General features: G+C 36.9%; 2 protein-coding genes across 2 annotated transcripts; both read left to right on the top strand.

The window, feature by feature from the left end:
* Window positions 1-4,199: 4,199 nt before the first annotated feature.
* si:ch211-105c13.3 (uncharacterized protein LOC325758 homolog) lies at window positions 4,200-12,082 on the top strand. The gene is made up of 3 exons (XM_048153747.1): window positions 4,200-4,354; window positions 10,017-10,144; window positions 10,781-12,082. The coding sequence occupies exons 2-3, from the start codon at window positions 10,025-10,027 to the stop codon at window positions 10,946-10,948; spliced, it is 288 nt and encodes a 95-aa protein (XP_048009704.1). The 5' UTR covers window positions 4,200-4,354; window positions 10,017-10,024; the 3' UTR covers window positions 10,949-12,082.
* A 1,481-nt stretch (window positions 12,083-13,563) lies between these two features.
* On the top strand, window positions 13,564-15,216 carry s100t (S100 calcium binding protein T). The gene is made up of 3 exons (XM_048153243.1): window positions 13,564-13,665; window positions 14,443-14,602; window positions 14,686-15,216. Exons 2-3 carry the CDS (start codon window positions 14,444-14,446, stop codon window positions 14,860-14,862), a joined length of 336 nt encoding a protein of 111 aa, XP_048009200.1. The 5' UTR covers window positions 13,564-13,665; window position 14,443; the 3' UTR covers window positions 14,863-15,216.
* Window positions 15,217-16,073: the final 857 nt, after the last annotated feature.

Below are 16,073 nucleotides of genomic sequence, written 5' to 3'. Positions count from 1 at the left end.
AAAACCACATCGCCTACCATTGTTGCTAAAAGTCATTTCAGAATAGAAAACATGTTTTCAGTTCCCATTATGAATGTTCGTTTATATGTTCTATTTTTACACCAGTCAAAAAATTTTGAAATACTTAGTTTTGTAGACAAATATAAACTGTACCTGTGAATGAATTTCTTTACATATATATATATATATATATATATATATATATATATATATATATATATATATATATATATATATATATATACAGTGGGTACGGAAAGTATTCAGACCCCCTTAAATTTTTCACTCTTTGTTATATTGCAGCCATTTGCTAAAATTATTCATTATTCATCAATTATTCAGTTCATTTTTTTTCCTCATTAATGTACACACAGCACCCCATATTGACAGAAAAACACAGAATTGTTGACATTTTTGCAGATTTATTAAAAAAGAAAAACTGAAATATCACATGGTCCTAAGTATTCAGACCCTTTGCTGTGACACTCATATATTTAACTCAGGTGCTGTCCATTTCTTCTGATCATCCTTGAGATGGTTCTACACCTTCATTTGAGTCCAGTTGTGTTTGATTATACTGATTCGGACTTGATTACGAAAGCCACACACCTGTCTATATAAGACCTTACAGCTCAAAGTGCATGTCAGAGCAGATGAGAATCATGAGGTCAAAGGAACTGCCTGAAGAGCTCAGAGACAGAATTGTGGCAAGGCACAGATCTGGCCAAGGTTACAATAAAATTTCTGCTGCACTTAAGGTTCCTAAGAGCACAGTGGCCTCCATAATCCTTAAATGGAAGATGTTTGGGATGACCAGAACCCTTCCTAGAGCTGGCCGTCCGGCCAAACTGAGCTATCGGGAGAGAAGAGCCTTGGTGAGAGAGGTAAAGAAGAACCCAAAGATCACTGTGGCTGAGCTCCAGAGATGCAGTCGGGAGATGGGAGAAAGTTGTAGAAAGTCAACCATTACTGTAGTCCTCCACCAGTCGGGGCTTTATGGCAGAGTGGCCCGACGGAAGCCTCTCCTCAGTGCAAGACACATGAAAGCCCGCATGGAGTTTGCCAAGATGGTGAGAAATAAGATTCTCTGGTCTGATGAGACCAAGATAGAACTTTTTGGCCTTAATTCTAAGCGGTATGTGTGGAGAAAACCAGGCACTGCTCATCACCTGTCCAATACAGTCCCAACAGTGAAGCATGGTGGTGGCAGCATCATGCTGTGGGGGTGTTTTTCAGCTGCAGGGACAGGACGACTGGTTGCAATTGAGGGAAAGATAAATGAGGCCAAGTACAGGGATATCCTGGACGAAAACCTTCTCCAGAGTGCACAGGACCTCAGACTGGGCCAAAGGTTTACCTTCCAACAAGACAATGACCCTAAGCACACAGCTAAAATAAGGAAGGAGTGGCTTCACAACAACTCCGTGACTGTTCTTGAATGGCCCAGCCAGAGCCCTGACTTAAACCCAATTGAGCATCTCTGGAGAGGCCTAAAAATGGCTGTCCACCAACGTTTACCATCCAACCTGACAGAACTGGAGAGGATCTGCAAGGAGGAATGGCAGAGGATCCCCAAATCCAGGTGTGAAAAACTTGTTGCATCTTTCCCAAAAAGACTCATGGCTGTATTAGATCAAAAGGGTGCTTCTACTAAATACTGAGCAAAGGGTCTGAATACTTAGGACCATGTGATATTTCAGTTTTTCTTTTTTAATAAATCTGCAAAAATGTCAACAATTCTGTGTTTTTCTGTCAATATGGGGTGCTGTGTGTACATTAATGAGGAAAAAAAAAGAACTTAAATGATTTTAGCAAATGGCTGCATTATAACAAAGAGTGAAAAATTTAAGGGGGTCTGAATACTTTCCGTACCCACTGTATAATATATATATATTATACTTTTGACTTTTGCAGTGTGATTACAGCAAGAAATTGTAGTACCATAACGGCAAACAATACTACTCAAAGGCAAACAAAACCTACATTAATGTTGCATAGTACCATGACGTGTTTGAGTTCATAAACACTCGAGTGTAAAACCACATCGCCTACCATTGTTGCTAAAAGTCATTTCAGAATAGAAAACATGTTTTCAGTTCCCATTATGAATGTTCGTTTATATGTTCTATTTTTACACCAGTCAAAAAATTTTGAAATACTTAGTTTTGTAGACAAATATAAACTGTACCTGTGAATGAATTTCTTTACAGAACTTAAATGTTTCCATGGTGCTCAAAAGATGTGCTTCATTTGCTGCAATACCTCAGCAAAAGCATCTTTTCTCAATATTGATATCATGTATTTTGGTTTTGAATGTAAATCTAGCAATACCTTCTTTCAAACACTATATGGCGCTGTTACACAGAGTTTCTCTCTCTTTCTCTCTCTCTCTCTCTCTCTCTCTCTCTCTCTCTCTCTCTCTCTCACATACACACATACACACCCAAAACAAACAAACACACACACACACACACACACACACACACACACACACACGGTTTAAATAAACTATAATCTGATTAAGCACAAAGAACTGGCATGTTAACATAGGTCAGTTTATATTTTAATTCTTTACTCCAGTGATATTTTAGATGAAATTCACAAAACCACATGTGATTGAAACAACATCAACAGCTGCCTTTGTTTAATTGGCACTTAACTGATCATTCTGAGCTCTTTGCAGCAGATAACACAAACATAACAATTTCAAGCTGTTCAGAGCCCTTAAAAAATGTATCACTGGCTCAACAACACTACTATAATTAAATGAATGTTTGTGGTATATGTTGCTTGTAAAAAATGTAGGCCTATTGTAATGTAATGTAGTAGGAATGCCTGCAATCAGGCATACATTTTTTTTGTGCCCAGATAGCTGTTGTTTTGTGCAGACAATCAGTCACCATTGACTGAAACTGATGTGCAAACCTGTTCTGAAACCATCAATCTCTTGAGACGTGCTTTTCACATCTGAGCTTGCGCAATACATTTGCTGCCATGCAAACGTCATTTCTGAAGTTACGCCTATGAAATTGAGCAACCTTCTTTACTATCTTGACAACTGGGAGAAAATATTAACAAAACAATTGTCTAATAAAAGATAAAAATAATAAAAGATTGCCTTCAAAATATATTTACAGTTTATATTAGCCTTTTATTACTTTTATTTAATTTTTGTAATTCCAATGCGATACAGCTCAAATCGAGGTAGGATTAAAATTTAGACGTGTCCTGCTTCACAACATGTGCTACTTGTGGTTTCTGTCTGATACAATGTGATAGATTTTACATTCAGATAAATATTTATATAGCATATTTAAATATATGCCTTTCAAGACATATCTTGGTCCCAAAATACAACCCATGGTGCTTTCCGTGATTTTAAAATGGTTAGTTAGCCATACATCATATATATATATATATATAGATAGATAGATAGATAGATAGATACTTTTGACTTTTGCAGTGTGATTAAAGTTAATGACACTCACAGCAAGAAATTGTAGTACCATAACGGCAAACAATACTACTCAAAGGCAAACAAAACCTACATTAATGTTGCATAGTACCAACCAAACACAGAGACTGTTGGCTTAGAGAACAGGGTGGAGGAAAATCACTGGACTGTGAGGGTTTTTGTCTTGGTAATTGGAAAGCACATGTTCCTGATAATTGTGTTCTGGTATGCTGTGCTTTCTCTCTCGCATAGCTGCATTCTTTCTCTCCCCCTCCCTCACAAACATATCTTCATACTGCAGAAAGAAAGTTACACTATAAAGAAGACTTCTTAAATGTATATTTCGATGAATTTGGCAAAGTATGTTGGCTGAAAACTTGGAAAAAGCTCTCTGACTAAACTCTCAAGGTGTGGCTATGATGATCTCACTATGCTAGTGTCTCACTAAGCCTTTGTGCAACAACCAAATACATGCTCCTACTTGTGATAGGCACACTCTCTCACACAGGTCATTTAGACATGGGCAGTGCAGATGGAACAGAACACAATATAATAAACCAAAAAGCAGAAAATGTGGTAGGTATTAAAAGAAAAAAAAAATGATTGAAGTTGTATTATTCACTTCCTAAAAACTCTTCTCACCTCTCACCTCATTTTTCCAGCTTGGTTATGACAGTAGACTATGCTTTAAGGGTAGTTATGTCCGCACAACACCTCTCTTGAGTAATATATCCTGTTTTCCCCACCCATAAAGTTCTGGGTATACGCCCAGTGATTTGATGGGAAAAAAAGCAACTTGGGAAGATTGGAATTCACAGAAGAGGCATTTTATAGCCATTGTACTGGCTTAACAAAGAAGAGGCAAGAATCAGCAGAAGAAAAGTTTTGTTGCAGAACTAGGTAAGCATTCCTATTTGATCCTAAGAGGTTAGCAGGCAAACTCTATTGTGTTATTTGATAATATTTAGTCAGTTTAGAGTAAAATGGGATGGTTTTGTGGCTAGTATAACACATGTTTCTGTGTTTAGAATATTCATTATTTATTTAACTTGCTTTGTCTCGATATCCTTGCTAAAAATAGCCTTTCAGCTAGTCTTTTCAGGGAAGTTTTCTAGTCTTTTCAGGGAAGTTTGGGGCACTTTTCAGCTGGTAAAAACTGGTCTGTTAGCTGGTTGGAATACCAGCTTAAATCCGCTTGAACACAAAACTTTGGCATCAAGTCAACAGGGTTCCATAAATAAGGTTTCGTGCCCAGTTCAAATGTGTAATTTTCCGTTTAATCTTCCTACTCTACCTAAATATTTCAGTCCTTACGCGCGACCGTAGGCTCACTTGTCCGGTGACTACAAGTAGCCGATCCAATTCCCTATGTAACGCAAGCCCTTCTCGTTTTACACCAAAGAAGAAATCAGAAACCTGCCTTTTATTAATTCAGATCGTTTTCTCAGAGCGCACGCGCGCGGCTTCTAACGCAAATCCCCCACGTGAGGTGAATACATTCCCTCTTTATTATGCGTAGTTTGCTGTGATAAGCACTGCAGTCGACCTTACGAGCGTTTGGGGGAAATGCACTCGATCCTCAACCGGACGAAGCACGACCTCAATGTGTCAGCGGCTACACGGCCACCAGAACGGCGTTAATAATGAATACAGAGATAAGACAGCAAGGGTGGGAGCTGTCCGATAACCCAGAGCTCGAGACAACTTGCTCAACCTTGCCTTCAAGTTCTGACAGCCTGGTACACGCTGAGGAAATGATTCACACCTCACGGATAGAGAGCTTCAACATTTAGGCTAAGTTATATAAACTGGAAAAAACACCAACAAAAATATCATAACATAACAAAAATATCTTTATTTTGACAGTCCACACCCGAAATTACATTGTTCCAAATCATTCACTTCATTGTAGGCCTATAGAAAAATATATAGGCCTAATTAATATTAGTAGCCAATTAATATTTCAAAATATACATTCTCGAGCACTATAGTAGCCTAGGCTAATGATGTACAATTACCCAAGTACTTTACATCCATGCATAGCCTATATTCCTTTAAAAAAAAGAACAGCCTATTAGAAAAAAATATTATAGGCCTACGTATGATGTGTCCTGTATCCGCTCAGTTATTTTAGGAATGAGATCATTCCAGTCATGTTAGGGCAATGAGTTAAGTGTGATAGCTATAACTAATGTATGTCCTTGCAGGAACAAGAATATCTTGAAGAAGTAAGAGCCATGAAACACCTGCCTGCACAAACTAAAAAAAAAAAAGTTTATCTGTTTGTGAGCTGAAGATGAATTTTATTCATTCACTCAGTTTCTTATCCTCATTCTTTACATTTTCAACTAGTGATGCAAGTTTGACATTTTGTAGTTGTCATCAGGAAACAAGGGTAAACCACAAGTAGCCTGGAGGGACATCTAGAGGAGCAGCAATGGAATGCAGTTCAATAAAGATAACTGTGAGGAAAGCATACCGAGGCTTCATTTTATACCACTATTGCATTTTTATATTTGCCCCGTGAGCAAAAACTCTTCCCATTGATCTTATTTAGGGTAGACGCTGTATTTATTTATTTGAAAAATGAAAACAAGGCAAGGTTGTAACAAGGTTGTAATGTTGTGTAACCTGGTATCTGGTACCAATATGTTGAACCTATTAAATAGACCGTTCTTCAAAGCCTCATTTTCATATGCACAAAATGAAATACGTATTGTGATACTGACTAAAGACTGTTGCTATTCACAGTGTCACCATTTTGAAAGTGTAGTTTGCCAAGCTACAAACTTAAAGGGTTAGTTCACCCAAAAATGAAAATAATGTCATTTATTACTCACCCTCATGTCGTTCCACACCCGTAAGACCTTCATTCATCTTCGGAACACAAATTAAGATATTGTTGATCAAATCTGATGACTCAGTGAGGCCACTATTACAAGCAAAGCCACCGAACCTCTCAAGATCCAGAAAGCCACTAAAAACATATTATACTTTTATTATTTATTATTTTTATTTTATTTATTTTTTTATTATTAAAACATATAATACTTTTTGTGCACCAAAAAATAAAAAATAAAAAATAACGACTTTTCAACAATATCTAGTGATGGCTGATTTCAAAACACTGCTTCTGAGCTTTATGAATTTTTGTTTAGAATCAGTGATTCAGATCTCCTATCAAACAACTAAACTGCTGAAATCACTTGACTTTGGTGCTCCAAACAACTGATTCGATTTGTAAAGCTCTGAAGCAGTGTTTTGAAATCAGCCATCACTTGATATGGTTTTTGGTGCACAATAAGTATTCTCGTCACTTTATAATATTAAGGTAGAACCACTGAACACACATGAACTGTTTTTTTAAATATGTTTTTAGTAGCTTTATGGATCTTGAGAGGTTCGGCGGCTTTGCTCTCAATGCAGGCCTCACTGAGCCATCGGATTTCATCAAAAATATCTTAATTTGTGTTCTGAAGATGAATGAAGGTCTTACGGGTGTGGAACGACATGAGGGCGAGTAATAAATGACATTATTTTCATTTTTGGGTGAACTAACCCTTTAATAATTTGAAGCAGCTACACTACAGTCAAGCTATGTTGATACAACAAACAGTTAAAGCAGCAATTTATTTGTAAAAAATAAAAAATATCTATATCCAATTATGTAATTTATAATTTAATTATAGCCACATTTTCTTTGGCAAACATAATGTGTGATTTTTGAATGAATTAACACTCAATTACAATTAACAGTATTAAACTTGAACAGGTAAATTTAGAAATAGAAGAAAAACACCCTAATTTACATAAGTGAGTCAAACTATGCATAACATTTTTTGTAAATCTGTTCATTTACATGAAACGAAATGATTCACTATAATAAATCGGACTCCATCACTGCATTCATCAGAATCGGACTACAATCCAAAGCTACATATTTGATGGTTTGTTGATTCCTTCAGCTCAGCGTTTAGTCACGCTATTCATTACTGGAAAAGCCACAAAAGGCCTTTAAAATGTTTTAAATAAAAAATTAGTTAGTTACTCCCCAACACTGGAGTTTTTGTGTTGAGAATTTTGTAGCACTAACTGAAGTCTGAACAAGTCTGTCGCAATGCTTTCCAGCGTGCTTTTAGTGCTCGTTTCCATTTGGCAGCTGGGCTGTATTGCAAGAGTTAATGGGTTTTGTTGACTTCTGAATTTCACAGCATCTCATTACATGACAGTTTGTTTGGGTCCTTTGAGACTAATCACTAGGAGCACCTATCAATCATCCTGCCTGATGCTTCTGGCTTTGTCTGTCCTAGTCTGAGCTTGTGTATCACTCCTAATGAAGTGCATCCCATTTAGAACAATGACAACATTTTTAAAGACAAAGACACTTCTCTCTGTAGCAAACACCAGCTTCTCGCAGCCACACACATGACCTTATTCATACAAAGAATGTGTTTTTCCACATCTGCAACTACATTAATGCAATGCCACGTTGGTTTCTCAGAAGAGAGAGGAATAATAATCATTATGATCAGTATATTCCACCAGGTCTTCCTTCAGTATTTTCACCTAAGCCCTGCTCAGGCTTCTCTCTCTCTAATTAGGTTAATAGAGGTCCTTCAGTAATTGGGAAGATTGCAGGGCAGTGGTGTAATGTACTAATGTTAGTGGTGTAGTGTAAGTATTCAGGTGTGACGTCTGTCAGATGGAAGATTTACCTGAAAGAGGTGGCCTATAGAATTACCAATACGTCACACCCACATTAAAATCACATTAATTTTGTGTGTGAATGTGAGCAATGTAACTTGTCTCAAAGGAAAATGCAGGTCTTGTTCAGTTAGGCAGCACAAATCAAAATTTTCCCCCACTTCCCGTTTAGTTTTTTAGTAATCTGTACAGAAAATATAGGAATGCATGATATACTGTTTTGATTTAGATTTCATTTGTTGTTATACTATCAAAGCTAGTCTTTAAAAACACTAATAATTTAATAACATTATTAAATGTAATCTTTAGCATTTTTTCATACTGTACATTATAATGTTTTGATGTGTAAACTTGTATTTAAAATGATTCATTTTTAGGCTTTTATTTTCATTAGACAAACTAGTACAGAATTTCAGCACCAGTTATTGACTGGTTATCATTCATAATATAAAAAAAATTAGCTTTTTTTGTATTTGGTATTTTGGTGTATTTTGTGGAATTGTGGCCTTCATTTGTGTTTTACTGTACCTCGTGTCTGCTATAGATTAGCCTGCTAAATGTCACTGGAAGGAAACCCAAATTAGATCATTAATTATTTGTTAGTGTCAAATATGCGATGGGATCTACAGTACAAGAATATGAAATGCAGTAGGTTACACTTTATTGCTTCACTTTGTTTGTTGGTAGGGAAGGTTTGAAGGGGTATTCATCCAAGAGGAAAGGCCTGTGAGAGTGGGCATCCTTCAAAGAGTGTGTATGGGCTTTTGTGTATTTTTGTTGTCGGACAAGAGAGAGAGAGAGAGAGTGTAACAGACATGTAGCAGGCAACCCCAACGGTAATGTGAGCCTGTGGATTGAATATCCGTTAAAGATCACAGGTTCCATTGTCTTGGTATATACTCTACAGCTCTACACACTCCTCCTCTGCTCCTTTCTCCCGCCTCCCTTCTTCATGCTCCTTAATTATTCTAGCATCATCCCTCTCCTCAGGTCACTCATTTTCCAGTGCCTGCCCTTCCTTTTGGTTATCCCAGCTGCTAAAACGTCACTTGCAAACATTATGACTCCGTCCTTACAATACTTATTCTAGTGTTTCCCAATCTTTTTTATTTTTAATCTTAGGTACCACCATAACAGTCAGTTGCAGCACTTAGAGCTGTTGAGGAGGATGTAATTGCAGCAGTAATGTTTATTAACAATACAAACAAAATAAAAGACACACAGGAGCACAAAAGAAACTCAGGAGTAAAGCAACTAACTTAACATAAAGGAGAACGGAGAAACAACTGAAAATGATGGCTCATTATACACAGACTCGGGGACTGTTTACACAACATTGTTTTCAACTAAAATAGGAAAACTTTTTATGCATTTTGGGCCTGAAAATGCAAACTTTAAAAAAAAAAATGGGTTTCAAAGTGCACGTTTTTGAAAACAATATCATTATTGTCTCGATGTAAACTACAAAAAAACGTGAATTTGTGGAAACGGTAACATCATGCACATGCATATTACACGTTCAGTCTATAGTAGTTTCTTTACGAAGTGACATCGCCAACTACTGGCCTGGCATGCACAATACAGCGTTTTTAGTCATTTTCGCTCATCTGTGTGAACAAGGATCATTTTAAAAATGTTGTTGTCTGTACACAAAAAAACTTTATTATATATTATATTATATTATATTATTTACATATTGTATTATTTATAAATATAAGTCTGTTTTATAGGCTAACAAAGCTAGATTAAAATATTTCCAAGTATCCAATGAGTTGCACTTATTGTTAGAGGATGAAAAGTAAATCAGTTTGTGTTCTATATGTGATGTTTTATGTATGTTGTCCTATCCTTTGTACAGTTACAGATATGGAGGGTGCCATTAAAACCGTTGTTATGCAGTACCTGTCTTCAGCACGTGGAAAAGAGAGCCTGGGTGGGAAAAACTTCCAGAAGTTAGTCCAGGGTCAGCTGGGAAACATCCTGAGTGTAAGGAGCTCACTTCTTACATTTGACCAAATGATTTTTTTAACAAATCTCTCATTTTTTTGGTCCATCTAGTTGACACATAACATGTCCATCTTAAAACATCTTTGTTAAAAATTTTATTATTTAAAAATTGTTTAATCATCTTTTTGCCTTCATTGATTTATTATGAGTGTGCCCGTGGTGTGACAACTGAATTAAAATTAAAAGTAGGCCTACAAATATTTCTAATCTAAAGTGCTGCATGCATGTATAAAAACAATCAGAAAAATAAATTTTAGTTTAAATAATAGTTTTAGATGGAGTATAGCATGTCACACTACTGAGCATGTCAAATAATGAGTAAATGTCAAGACTATGTCCAGCAGCAGACTAAACCAATAAGCGAGGTAATCGCCCACTTGGGGGTCTATCCACAACGTGTTTTGCAGTGTTGAGCAATGTAGCCGTATCTGTTAATTTCTTGAATGCAATGGCCAATCAGAGGTGTTTAAGTTAGAATCCACTCACCGCTCAAAACGAAAGTTTTAATTATAAATAACAAAATTATTATAAATAACAAAATGATTAAATGTATAGTTTTAAATGATCTAATTTGTTGTAAATTCAGTAATTTTAAATATTAACTCTCTCTCTCAGGACACTGACAGTGCTTCAGCAGTGAAGGATATGATGAAAGGACTGGATGACAACCAGGATGGGAAAGTCAGTTTCCAGGAGTACCTGACGCTGGTGGGCTACCTGGCGAACTCACTGAGTGAGCAGAAAACCACAGCCAGTGGACATGAAGAAGCCCCAAAACACTGATGACAGTTGATTACACTGACACTAATTTGTATTGCTGGAGTATTACACCAGTAATCATGGTAAATAAGGGAGAATGGGGCTGGTTGTCACACTTTTTACTTAATAAAGTGTAAATGTCTGTATATGCACACCAACAAAATATCAAACTGTTGTTTTGGCCAACAGACATTGTATTAATAAATTGTGTGAAATTGCAATATATGAAATACATAACAAATGTTTAACTGTACTTTTGACTCAGAACAGCCCTTAGCCCCTGTGACAACTAGCCCCGGACTCTCTCTAATGCAATATAAAATCTGCAATTAAACTAAAATGATATGAAACACTTTTACATTTTTAAAATATTACATTCAAATTCTGTTTACATGTATTCACATTTTATGAAATTATAACCTGTGGCCAAGTACAAGTGTTAAATTTCCAAAAAAAACATTTGTCATTTTTAAATTGCGTTTGTCCGAATTCCATGTAACAGGTTTTTTATTTCAAGACTCATGTGGTTTCATAAAGGATTTAAAGGTAGGGTAGGTACTGTACTATATCTTCTGTGGAAGTCTCAGGACCAAATAAATATTCGTCCAGTCATTGCATTTGGTCCAATTGATCAGTTCAAGTCCTTGAATTCCGAATTATGCCTTTCTATGGCAAACTATCAATGCTGAAATGAATCTGCAGCAGTCAGGTGTTACAAGTCAGAGCTCTTTAAGTTGTTTACGTTCATTATTATTATAATGTTATAGTGTGTGCTTTGAGACATGAGGTAATTTAACCCATTGCAGACTCTGCTCTGGCTGTGTGCGTTTATGTGTTTTGGAGGAAGGGTGGCTTTGGAGAGTGCTCTGAAGAGAGGGTGGGATCTTATGCTTTCAAAGCTAGCTTGCTATTGCGAGATTCTCAGAAATTGCCTACCCTACCTTTAATTGTTTTTACGCAATGAAATAAGTGCTTTTTATGCTTGATTAGTGCTTGCTTAGATAATAAACAAAGCAAGGCATAAAAATGTAAGCCATACTACAAATGGATTTATAGATTTACTCTTCAGATTTGTCCATTTGAGGTAAAATAGAACATGTTACACTACTGGAGAACTTTTTGTATAACTTTCAATAAAAATATGGAAATAAATCGTCATTTAAGTTGTCCTTTAATTTTCAGACATGTAATACAAGCTAAACATCATGCTTTAGGATCATGCCCTAGCATCAATACATATGTGTGAATGTGTTAGTTTTCTTTCAGTTTGCCCATTTGTGTGTGTGTGTGTGTTCTTATATGGTTTAAGAGGACACAAATCTGTATATGACATGGGTATTACAACATAAACTTGGTTTGCACTTCTTGTGTCCTTGTGAACCAAATGGATTTAAAAACATACTAAACAGTGTTTTTTTTTCTCAAAAACTTCAAAACATTCCAAATGTTTTCTGTGATGGGTAGGTTCAGTGTAAGGGGATAGAATAAACAGTTTGTACAGTATAAAAACCATTACGCAAATGGAAGGTCCTCGTAAACCACATATAAAAATGTGTGTGTGTGTGTGTGTGTGTGTGTGTGTGTTTTCAGTCCCAAACCTTGGCTGGCATATGTGTATGGACACCGTTTGTTTAATGATGAATTAACACCTGTGCAGCAGTATCAGGTGTGACAGGACCACATGTAGTCAGATGCTCACTCAACACACACACACACACACACACACACACACACACACACACCTGAGAGAAAATCTGCACCTCTAAAGACCCTTGGGCTGTTAGTAACCACATTTGTGCCATGTAACCTTGGTTGGCCTGTAACATAATCAGTCCTCAGGCACCTGACCCCATTTCATCTTATGACATATGCCATTATGTTAATAATTTTAGGGGGAAAAAATCATCAATAAATGTACTTCTACATATTATATAATTGCTTTTATATTAATTCTAATTATATAGACTCACATATACTAAGAAATACATGTATGTATTGACTATATATATATATATATATATATATATATATATATATATGTGTGTGTGTGTGTGTGTGTGTGTGTATGTATGTATTATATGTATGTATACTATATATAGTATGTGTAAACCATAATTTACAGCATAATTGCTAGAGCTGTCGGATGTTTGGTACAGTGATGTTTGTGTCTAAGTCATCAATTACAGGAGATAAATGATTTAGTTTGGGGTGCTGAACTATCACGTCTCTAAAAGTTTAATGTGACAAGCACCAGTACATATAACTAACCTTTAGGATCAAACATATCTATTTACCCAAAAGCTCTTCTTTCAGTAAAGTCCAGGTCTTCAGAGCATGTTTATATACATGAGTTTCACATTGTATCATTAGATAAATCCGAATGTCGATCAATAAAACAAAACAGTATGTGGCTTGTTTTCAATTGCTCAAATTACCGTCTTAGGCAGAAAACTTTCGCTCTTTCAGTTACATCAATGAGTATCAACATCGCATTTACTCTTTTATGCAACACTGTTTTTTGTATTTTTTGTGAATGTGTAAACAGAGAGGACAAAAGGTGGGAAATATGTAGGCAGTGATAAATGAAGGATGGATAGAGGGAGGGAGGGAGGGAGGGAGGAGTGCAAGGTATAATGGGAGGAGAACCAAGTAGGTATATAAATTCTGCTCATCGCCTCCTGTCTTCACCAGCATTCGTCTCTCCTCAAGGAACAGAAGAGCAGCAACCATCTAACAGCAAGGTAAGGGAAAGCAAAGGATGGATGGAAGAACAGATTGTAATTGTGAATTATTGCTATATTCTAGATGGATTTTGTGCTGCGTGATGCTTCTTTTAAGTTTTTGGACCAGACTACTAAATAAAGACCTGGGCATCTTTTGCACAAGAGAATCGTGATTCTCTAAATTAAAGTTTGGTTTAGCAAGCATATTTTAACATGGCTTTTCTGAGGCTCCCCACCTCAAGTTTTGTATGGCTTGTGTGTAGAAGTATCTGAGGAGAGTTTTCTTCTCCTCTTAAGTTATTTTTGCCAACCCAACCCAATATATGCATCAGTTCATCCATCAGGACAAAGCACAGCTCAAACCCAAGGCAGTGTTTGTTTAAATATATGTGTATGTGTAGCGAGTTGTGGGCACTGAGATTGGCTCGGATTACACTTGGCCAAGTAACTTCCTCCCCAGGTTCGGAGTGTTTTCTCCAGTTTAGGATTTCACCCTTATCAGGCGAGTCACATTTCCCTTCTGTAGTTAAGTTAAGCCCCCTCGTAGGATGATCTGGAAGGAGAAGGTGGGGGCCACTGTGTGTTATGCTGAGAATATATTACTGCTTCTTTTGCAATGTTTTTACTGTTGCGGTCTGAAGATAAATAAGCCTGCCTCATGCTTTTAAATATTTAACATGAGCCAGAAATACTCCCCCTAAAGAAAACCATTTGTGCATCCTTGAGTGCATTTATAAGTCTAAATACAGTCACTTGCTACAGTGACCAATAAATGTTGTTTTATTTTTCCCCCAGAATGTCTTTTAACTCAGAGAATGCCTCCACTCTGGAGAACGCCATGCAGCTGATGATTCAGACGTTCCACAAGTACTCTGGGAATGAGGGCGACAAATATACCCTCAGTAGGCAGGAACTCAAAGAGATGCTAACGCAGGAGCTGGGCAACTACCTTGGGGTGAGGAGAAAAGAGAGTTTTGTTTTCTTTGTGAAAGTCAAACGTTTCTGATCAACTTTGTCTGCATCTCTCTTGCTCCACAGAATGCACAGGATAAGGATGCGGTAGATAAAGTTATGGGAGACCTGGATTCAAACAACGACGGTGAGGTGGACTTCACAGAGTTCATCATCCTTGTGGGCGCCCTCACCGTCGCCTGCAACGACTTCTTCCTCGAGTATCACGAAAAGGACGGAAAGAAGCCTGACAAGAAAGAGTAGAGCTGAATTTCTCTGAACAAAAGCCAACACATGACCAGTGAAGGAGGGAAATGGGGGGAGAAGGGGAATGTTTGTGTGTATGAATCTTGCTTACTGATACCGAAAAAGTTTCACCTCTTCATCCACGTTCAGTGCAATCCTGGGTACACAAAATGCTCCATGAGGTGCAACATGTTTCCAACCCCTGAAACAACCTATTAGAAATGAAAGCATAAGGAATGAGATTGTGAGATGGTCTTTGTTGAATATGTGAATATGTGTTTCTTCCTTTAATTTGTTTTTTAACAACTGGAGTTGTTCATTTTAAAATAATCTCTCCATATTACAATAAACTGCAGATTTAAAATAAATAAATGAGGTTGGTGTGCTTTTTCATTATGAATGTAGCAGTTATGCTAGTCCACTGTATTGGAAATGTTACTGTTATTGGACATCTTAAAATCTATAAAGAACAATTATTTAAAATGTATAGTCAGTAACAAGGGGATCGGCCATATACACAACATAACATAGGTTAATATTAAAAGTTTTAACTAAACAGGCTTTTTCAGTGACAACACACTAAAATAGGTCTAAAACAAGCATTAATAACTTTAGAGGTTCTCAAATGTGGAGAAGGAGAATGAGTTCTCAGAGCTTGTACACTTTCAAATATATACTGTACTGCATTGACACTAAACGAGATGTGAGGTAGAGTTGTGTGGAGTTTCTTCTTCCACGTACATTATGGCACTCACTGTCCTACGCCAGTGGTTCCCAACTCTGGTCCTGAAGTACCCCCATCACTGCACATTTTTGATATCTCTCTTATCTGACGAATAGGGGTGTCCAATCCTGCTCCTACAGGGCCACTGTCCTGCAGAGTTAAAAATGCTGCCTTCCGGGGAATGCATTCCAAGGTAGGAAGGCATCAAGGCACATCCGAATCCAATGTTAGCTTCATTTCCTGTCTCCTGAGATACCTTCATTTGATCGATTTTTGAAGGCAGCATAGATGCAGAGATGATCTTATTGTTGGGAGATACGAGGGACTGTAGCTCTACCATCCCACATAGAAGGCGATGTTCTCAGGACCTTGCACAATGTTCCCTAAAAGTTCTCTAAAGGTGACGAAAATTCAGAACCTTTACCGAATATTTGGGACATTCCTAAAACATCCTCTTTTGGTAATGAAAGTGCTGCAGTTCAAGGTTCCTTATATGACTTTAGGA

The sequence above is a fragment of the Megalobrama amblycephala genome, linkage group LG13 (assembly GCF_018812025.1).
Source record: "Megalobrama amblycephala isolate DHTTF-2021 linkage group LG13, ASM1881202v1, whole genome shotgun sequence".
Lineage (NCBI taxonomy): Eukaryota > Metazoa > Chordata > Actinopteri > Cypriniformes > Xenocyprididae > Megalobrama > Megalobrama amblycephala.
Note: the sequence above shows the minus strand (reverse complement) of the source record. Positions and strands in the feature narration are given on the sequence as shown.